The sequence below is a fragment of the Phocoena phocoena genome, chromosome 15 (genome assembly GCF_963924675.1).
Source record: "Phocoena phocoena chromosome 15, mPhoPho1.1, whole genome shotgun sequence".
Lineage (NCBI taxonomy): Eukaryota > Metazoa > Chordata > Mammalia > Artiodactyla > Phocoenidae > Phocoena > Phocoena phocoena.
The window spans coordinates 62,209,034-62,218,522 of NC_089233.1; the positions used below are offsets into that span (position 1 = coordinate 62,209,034).

Genomic DNA, 9,489 nt, shown 5'->3' on the forward strand with positions numbered 1-9,489 from the left:
GTGGGTCCTCCTGCCAGAACATTCTCCAACTCATCAATTCTATCCATTCTCAGTCTTTACCCCAGCCCCCACCCACAATGGCAACCGTCTTGGCAGCTGGAGGCTCTATGAGAACCTGATCTTAGCCTTGGCACAAAGTCCTCTCCATATCCATCCATTCCAGTTCAAGCATCCTCAGTGACCTTTGGGTTGGAAGTCTCTGTGTTCACTCTGGACAGGGGTTATTTTCTTTGGAGTCTCCTTGGATAGCTCTGAAACCAGGGCTTGCTTCCATGGGCAGCCTCCCATCCCATCACCACCATATAAGGGCCATCACCACCCAGCACAATTCCAGGAGACTGTGCAGGGGAGCAAGGATTTGGTATTTTCCTCCAAACCTGTGAATGGTGGACTTCCCCATTAATGTCTCCCCACATGGAGGCCTTCAGAAGGTGTTGGGGGCAAGAGGCAAAGGGAAGGGCCACTTGAATTAGCTACTATTTTCAAAATAGGAAATTAAGAAATAGATTATATTAGAAGTGTCAAACTGATGAGCAATGCAGTGTCATGATGTGGCACCCTTTTATTTGTTCATGCTTTTATTTGGCAAACCTTTATTTTGTTGTACTGTACTAGGCGCAGGCGTTTTACTATGGGTTGGGAATTCAACAGTGAAATAAGTCACAATCCCTCCTCTAAGGAGTTCACAGCATGGTGGAAAAGACAGACAAGTCATCACTAATTGGTACCCAGGACTCCAATCAGAGAATGAAGGCAGCAAAATGGTGGAGTGGGGCCCCCTAAACCTAGACTCTGGGGAGGGGCCTAGATTGGGTTTCATAGAGGACATGATGATGTCTTACTGAAGCTAGAGAGTCAGTAGGAAGTGACTTAGGTAAAAAGGCAAAGAAGAGGGAAATGTTCCAGGCAGAGAAGACAGTATGTGCAAAGGACCTCTGTGTAAAGAGCATTGACTTGGAGTCAAGTGTGACTTGTCATATAGCAGCTCCTCCACTCACTGGCTGTGTATGTCTGGGCAAGTTCCTCTAGCTTTCTGACCTGTGCTGGCCATCTGTAAGAGAGGAGATAACCACATCGATCTTAAAGGACTGTTGAGTGTAAGAGTGATAGGTGCTCATCAAAGATCCCTTTTCTCTACAGGTAATTCTCACTCCTGTTCCTCCCATGACTGTCCAGGTGTCAGGACAAGATGTTTCAGCTTTGGAAACTTATTCTCTTGTGTGGCCTGCTCACTGGGACCTCAGCGTCTCTTCTTGAGGATCTCAGCAATGATGTTGTGAGCAAGCTGAAACCTGTTCTCGATAAAGGACTTGAGACCGTTGACAGTACACTTGGACGTGAGTCAGCAAGAGGGATGATCAGTGGCAACTAGGAGCTTGCCTCCTAAACACTATGCCTGTATTACCAAAGGCTGCCACCAGGGGCTGCTCTTTTTTTAAAAGTGTACAATCTATTCATTTAAAAGAAGTCATTTAAGTGGTAAAAAATGTTACCCATTCTCACAATTTTGTATATCTAGGGTAAATTATTATTATTATTTTTTTTGCTGGGTCAAAGGGTATGAACACTTTAATGACTCTCAATACATACTGCCATGTTCCTACTTTGTATCCACTGTCAAAGGTATTCATCAATTTCACTTTAAACAATGGTACTATTATTATATCTTCTATGCCAAGTTAATTGATATAAAAATATACTTTGTTGTTCAATTTGAAGTTTGCTGTAGCCTGAACATTTTTCCCTGTTTGCTTACTATCTACATTTTGTTGTTTATTTCATTTGCCATAAAGGGGACATTTATAATATTTTTATACATTAGGATAAACTTTTTATATATTATACATAATAATCCATTGCTCTAACATTTGAGACAAATACTTTTCCTGCTGTTTTCATTTTCACTGTGATTTGTTGTTTCTTTCTTCTTCTTTTTTTTTTTAACATCTCCATTGGAGCACAATTGCCCCACAACGGCATGCCAGCCTCTGGTCCACAACAAAGTGAATCAGCCACACATATACACATGTCCCCACATCTCCTCCCTCCCGCATCTCCCCCCTCTCCCACCCCCCCATCCCACCCCTATAGGCTGCCACAAAGCACCAAGCCGATCCCCCTGCGCCACGCGGCTGCCCCCCACCAGCCATCCACTCCACGCCCGGCAGTGCATATGTGTCCATGCCACTGTCCCACCTCGTCCCAGCCTACCCCCCCACCCCGCATCCCCAAGCCCACCCTCCAGCAGGTCCGCATCCCCACTCCCGTCCTGCCCCCAGGCTCTTCTGATCACTCCTTTTTTCTTCCTTAGGCGCTGCTCTTTATGGGTGGTTTCCTGAGAGAGGAGGTGATTTGGTTCCTGGTTCATTCATTTTTAATTTTTCTAGAAACAAGCAATGCTTAAATATATAAAACTTTACATATTATATCACGGTAAATTTTCTAATACATGCATAGGATAAATTCCTAAAAGTGACATTTCAAAAGTTCAAAAGGTATGCACATTTTCAATTATATTGGATATTGACAAATGATCCCCTATGTTAACATTTTCTCCAATAGTCTTTTTTTCTACTCCCTTGACAGCACTGGTATGGAAAACTTAAATATTTTGCCAGTCTCACAGATGAAAGGTTATAATTCATTTCACTTACCATTTCTCTAATTACGAAAGAATCTACATATTTTAACTCAAATATTTTATTTATATTTTTAGCGTATTCTTCTGTTGGGTCATTCAATTAGCTTAGTAATTTGTATTAACTGATTGGAAATTGAGCCCTACTTAGCTTAGGTAGCTTTAAAACTACCTATCTTTCTACTTAAATATATCTCCTTATAATTATGATTTCTTAAAAGAACTTGGCCTGCTTTTCATTTTCTGGAAACATTAGCAGCACACTGACAAACATTCTTTATCGGAGAAACTAACTTCTGTACATGACTGCCTTTCAAACCTTGCCAGGGCTTAGGCAACATTCAAAGATACAGAAGGGATCCACTCTCCAATTTCATTGCCGATAAAACTGAGCTCAGAAACAGAAGTGTCTGGATCAAGGTCACCTAGTTAGTTACAGGACCAGATGTAGTTTCCATCTCTGTTTGCGTCATTATAACTAGGTAGATAGATACTGTCCATTGCAGAGCCATGTTGCTGTACTATGATTACATATCTTGTCTTGTAGCCTTTTTTTTCTCCTTGAGCGAGTTGTTGCCTTGTTGTTTCTTATTTGAATTATTTTCTTTTCAAACGTGCCATCCTACTTCTGCCATGCCATTTGCTCTATCAAATCCCTCTTTTCCCTGAAGATCCCCCTTTAGGACACTCTGTCCTCCTGCTCCTGTATGAATTATTGCTTTCTAGGCCTGCTGCGAAGCTGTCATCCAGGGACTCCTATTTGCCACTTTCATGAGTTGGAGCCATATATTTTCCTCGATTCTAGATTTTCCATTTCTTAGTTTATTCTAAGTTTATTTTGTTTGTGTGAGCATCTCATTAGAGCTTCACTACTAGAAGCTGATGTGCAATCAATATCTATTGCCTGGTCACTGGATCGATTGCTTTGTTGACGAATGATGAGTATATCTTAGTGTGAAGGCAGCATGGAAGGAACAAGGTCTCCGTAGCTGTGTGACCTTAGGCCCATTTCTTAACCTTTTGATCCTTTATTTCCTCATCTGAAAGTGCAGACAATAATAATATCTACTTTATGGGGTTGTTAAAAAGATTAAATGAAATAACATGGGCAAATGGTCTCATTTAGTATCTGGTGCATAGTAGCTGCTTCATAAGTTGTGTATCACACTAAATGGAGATTGTTTCTACAGCTATCCTTCAGAAATTGAAGGCTGACTTGGAGGCGCTCCAGGAATCCACATCTTGGCAGGAGGCCCAGCAGAAGATCCAGGAAGCTGAGAACTTGTTGGACAAAGTCCTTTCTAAAATTTTTCAAGTAGTGGAAAAGGTTATGGGGTGAGTCACTGCTTCATGGTAGAAATCTTTGTTCCAGGAAAAGAGAATACATATCTTTAGGGGACGTAAGATTAAGGTCAAAGACAGAAAGGTGAATAAACCTTGTGTGTCCCTGCAGAGCGGAAGTCATCTGAGGCCAGCTCTACCAGAGTTTGGGTAAATTACAGGCAGGGCTGCAGGACCTATCTGGGCATCTCATGGGTTTGGGCTTTCTCATTCTGTGATTTCAGGGTCAGGATGAAGCTTCTCTTTACCCTTACCTCTACCTGTTTGCTGGTGCCTAAAGCCACTTTTCCGAGGAATAAGACTTGTCTTCTCTGAAAATAGCTGAGTATATATAGTCTGAATGCCGTCAGGAGAGAGGAAACCAGAATTCACAATACATAGGTGGCTCCACACATGAAGTTCTGGAGTCCACCAGTTCTGGGTTCAAATTCTGACTGTACATAAAAGAGAATGAAATAATGCCACTTGCAGCAACGTGGATGGACCTAGAGATGAACATACTAAGTGAAGTAAGTCAGAGAAAGGCAAATGTCATGTGATATCACTAATATGTGGAATCTAAAATATGACAGAAATGAACTTATTTACAAAACAGAAACAGACTCACCGACCTCGAAAACAAACTTATGGTTACCAAAGGGGAAAGCGCTGTGGGGGGATAAATTAGGAATTTGGGATTAACATATACACACTACTATATATAAAATAGATAACCCACAAGCACCTACTGCATAGCATAGGGAACTATACTCAATATTTTGTAATTACCTATAAGGGGAAAGAATCTGAAATAAAATATATATCTCTATCTACCTCTATCTATCTCTGTATCTATATCTGAATCACTTTGCAGTACACATGAAACTAAGACAACATTGTAAAGCAACTATACTTCAATTAAAAAAAAATTCTGGCTCTGGCACATATTTACCCTTGGAGTCTTGGGGGAAACCACATGTGTCTGAATCTCAGTATGCCACGCCATCCAATGGAGAGATTCAAACCTCTGAACAGGGCTCTCATGAAGACCAAATCAGGCAAGGTCAGTGAGGTTCATATGCCCAGCAATGGCTGTCATGAGGAGTGACAAGGGTGAACTGTGGTTTTTGCACAGGTTGAAAATCAGTAACGTCCACATCCTGGATATCAAATTCGAAGTGACTCTTGATGGCAAAGGCGCTAGCCTGAGTATCCCCATCACCACTAACGTCACCCTGACCCTATGAGTAGGCATTAGAATCTGAGGTTTGGGAGAGGCAGTGCGGCATGGCCGATGGATCTCCAATCTGGAATCAGATACAGAGACAGGAAAATGAGGATGTGTAGAAGAGTCTTTATAAATTAACTGCACTATGACTTCATCATTCATTACCTGTGAGGTCTTGGGATAGTTACTTAACTTTTCTATACCAGGTACCAGTACCAATAATAATACTTTTCCCTCATGGTATTGGTGTAATGATTCAAAGGATCAATCCATGTAAAATAGTTTTTTTGAAACACCTGACACAGAATTTGTGCTCAATAAATGTTAACTATTATTTTTATTTTAATTATCAGTGTGATACTGTATAGAAATATCACATGAACCAAACCCATGTGGCCAGGTGAATAAACTCCTAATGTAAAAAAGTAGATTCCATAAAGAAAATAAACCATATTGACATTATCCATAGACATCCCATATAATGTCCACCCGTAGATGGATGAACTCAAGTGGGCAATGTGAATGGACTTCTAGACCTCTGTTCACTGTGAATCTCATTTCCTGCAGGCCTCTGTTGGGTGAGCTTGTCGACCTGGGCCTCAACTTGGACCTCCAGACTAGTGTCAGCATTGAAACTGACGCCAAGACTGGTGTCTCCACAGTGATCGTGGAATAATGCACAAACGACCCAGCCAACATCTCACTCACCTTACCGGACAGGTCAGGCCCACCCATCTCAGCAGAGCAGGGCTCCCAGAGGAGTTGGGACCCCTAATTTCAACCTTATTCCTGTACCTGGGAGGGAGCATAGTATGGTGAAAAGGAGTTCAGACTCTTGTGTCAAGTTTGCTTTGCCACTAACTCGTGACTTTGTAACCAAGTTAGCCTCTCTAAGCTTCAGTTTTCACATCTGTAAACTGAGGACGATGATAATACCTAATTCATAGGTACTGTGCTGACCAAATGAGAAAATGCAAGTGTTTAGCATTCAGCCTGGCACATACTGAGCCCTCAGTAATAATAATACCCATGCTGACTTTCTGTCTCTTTGTTCTTCCCATTACTGAGACACGAGTGTTGACCTCTCCAAGCATAACTGTGAATTTGCCTATTTCCCCTTTCGGCTTTATCCGTTTTTGCTTTATACTTTTTATACTTTTTATACTTTTTGAAGCTCTGTTGTTAGGTGCATGCACATCTAGCATTGCTATATCTTCTTGAAAAACTGACCCTTTTGTTATTCTATAATGTCCCTTAATAATAATAATAACAATAATAATAATAAACTGTGTTTACCTTCTTGCCTCCAGTTAGGAGGGAGAAAGAGGAGTAAATACCTACCATGGGCTCTAATCTCAGATTCCCCCAAATCATCCTCAACCCACTGGAAAATTCCCAAAATGAGATCTTGAAAACATAATCCTCTCCATTTAAATCACTGATCTCTGGTAACCCACAAAATCTACATCTTAAACTGTGTGCTTGAAAGAGCATGTGTAGCCCAGGGAAGAGGGTGGAGGGAGAAAGGCTGACTCTGGTCATGGCTGAGAGAGGAAAAGTGGTCTGGAACTGAAGGTTGCCTTCAGGGGGAAAGGGGAAGGTTGCCTCTGGCAGGGAACAAGGCTGAGCCATGAGCGGAAGTCAATCCATCCTACCCCAACAAGGAATCTGATCACAGGTTGCCTAAAGACCCCCCAAAACCAAAGAAAGTCTCCACATCCTATTATTGCTTGGAAAGACTGAGATGTAAGTCCGAATGCCTGAGCCCTGGTGGATACACCCTTGCCCATAGTCCCAGGGAATTCATCCTGCCCTCTGGGTCCCAGTGTCCATAGCTGTAAAATGGCATTCCACTCCGCTGCTCCAAATTCTCTAAGGGCTTTTCTCTCCACTTTGTGTGGAATCCCAAGCCCTCCTCAGGGCCATCTAGGCACTGCTTGGTCTGGATCGACCCTCATGTCCCTGTGCTCTCCCCTTTGCCCACTCTGCCCTGGACATTCTAGCTTTTGCTCTGTGCCTCAGACAAACTTCTTTCCACCTCAAAACCTGTGCCCGGGCTGCTCTGGCTACATAGAACACCTTTTCCCCCAAGCCATCTCAATGTACGTCTCATTCTTCAGGGTCTAAAACAAAGTTTCTCCTATTCTCTCTTATAAGAATCTACTCTTGCCCTTCTGAGTTCTTGTCACAAGTTTTCATTATATATTGAATTGTATGTTTACTTCATTTATTCCTTTAGCCAAAAATGTATTACACATCTGCTACGTACCAGGCAGCCACCATTCTGAGCTCTGGAGAATGTACTGGTGACAGCAGACAAGGAACTTTTCTCATGGAGCTTATTCTCTGGAGGGAAAGGCAGACAGATGAGCATTCAGTACACTAATAAAGAGCCCACAAGGAAAGTGTCACATTGCTATGATCCCTGGGCAGAGCAGCACACTTAACAGGGCACTATGATACAAAGCCCTCCCTTAGACAAGCAGTCACGGAGGGCTGCTCTGAGGAGGTGACAGTTATGCTGAGAGCTGCAGGTGGGAAGGAGCCAGACTTAGCCAAACTTGTTTAATATACTATTTAGGTACCAGTTTAGGAGGTGCTTGTGCTTTGCTCATCCCTGTGTCCCCAGTCTCGCTTGGTTTCTGGCACATAGTTGGTGCTCTATAAATATGAGCTGAATGAATGAATGAATGGATAGATGGATGGATGGATAGATGAATGGATGGATGGATGAATGGATAAGGTCTCAGGGCTGTGATGAGACTCATGGGGTATTGGGGTGAGCTGCTGGTCAGACATGGGGTTCTAAGTGATGATACCCCTGGATAGAGACTCAAGTCACCTGACTTCAACGTGCTCCACCATCTTCCACCCTCTTCCCGCTTCTCCTGCTTGGCTGCTCTGCCAACCTCACTGAGTTTTATCAGTTTCCTCCCTTTTCCAGCCCCGTTGGACTGGTCAATGAAGCCATGAACACTGTGGTCAAACTCATGAGAAAGACAGTGTCCCTTGTGGTGCAGTAAGAGGTGAGTCCCCAACTCCTGCGGGCCCAGAGCCAGGCCTGCTGGAGGATAGGTGTGACATTCCCTGGCCTGGCAGCGGGAGGAGGGGAGCAGGGGCCTGACATTAGCTGAAATCACTGGGTCCCACATTTGAACCATTTGCCATACCCATGTACTGCCAGTAGGCCTTCTAGCTAATATTTTCTTTAATCAACACAATTTTACTTAAATTTATTGAAATACATTTATTTTTAAAAGGAAACTTTATATCACTATCATAAATAGAAATTAATATCACATCATATAATTAAAAAATAAGCACAGAAGAAGTAAAACTGTCACTGTTTGCAGATGACATGATGTTATACATAGAGAATCTTAAAGATGCTACCAGAAAACTACTAGAGCTAATCAATGAATTTGGTAGAGTAGCAGGATACAAAATTAATGCACAGAAATCTCTTGTATTCCTATAAACTAATGATGAAAAATCTGAAAGAGAAATTAAGGAAACACTCCCATTTACCATTGCAACAAAAAGAATAAAATACCTAGGAATAAACCTACCTAAGGAGACAAAAGACCTGTATGCAGAAAACTATAAGACACTGATGAAAGAAATTAAAGATGACACAAACAGATGGCGAGATATACCATGTTCTTGGATTAGAAGAATCAACATTGTGAAAATGACTATACTACCCAAAGCAATATACAGGTTCAATGCAGTCCCTATCAAACTACCAATGGCATTTTTCACAGAACTAGAACAAAAAATTGCACAATTTGTATGGAAACACAAAAGACCCCAAATAGCCAAAGCAATCTTGAGAAAGGAAAACAGAGCTGGAGGAATCAGACTGCTGGACTTAAGACTATACTACAAAGCTACAATAATTAAGACAGTATGGTACTGGCACAAAAACAGAAATATAGATCAATGGAACAGGATAGAAAGCCCACACACATATGGTCACCTTACCTTTGATAAAGGAGGCAAGAGTATACAGTGGAGAAAAGACAGCCTCTTCAATAAGTGGTGCTGGGAAAACTGGACAGCTACATGTAAAAGAATGAAATTAGAACACTTCCTAACACCATACACAAAAATAAACTCAAAATGGATTAAAGACCTAAATGTAAGGTCAGACACTATCAAACTCTTAGAGGAAAACATAGGCAGAACGCTCTATGACATAAATCACAGCAAGCTCCTTTTTGACCCACCTCCTAGAGAAATGGAAAGCAGAAACTAACACACCATTGTAAAGCAATTATACCCCAATAAAGATGTTAAAAAA

At 41.8% G+C, this 9,489-nt stretch overlaps 1 protein-coding gene across 1 annotated transcript; it reads left to right on the forward strand.

Moving 5' to 3' along the window:
• Window positions 1-1,189: 1,189 nt before the first annotated feature.
• BPIFA2 (BPI fold containing family A member 2) lies at window positions 1,190-8,320 on the forward strand. Its single transcript, XM_065893284.1, is given in 5 exon segments — window positions 1,190-1,325; window positions 3,829-3,973; window positions 5,094-5,201; window positions 5,754-5,906; window positions 8,131-8,320. Coding segments are annotated over 5 exon segments (732 nt in total).
• Window positions 8,321-9,489: the final 1,169 nt, after the last annotated feature.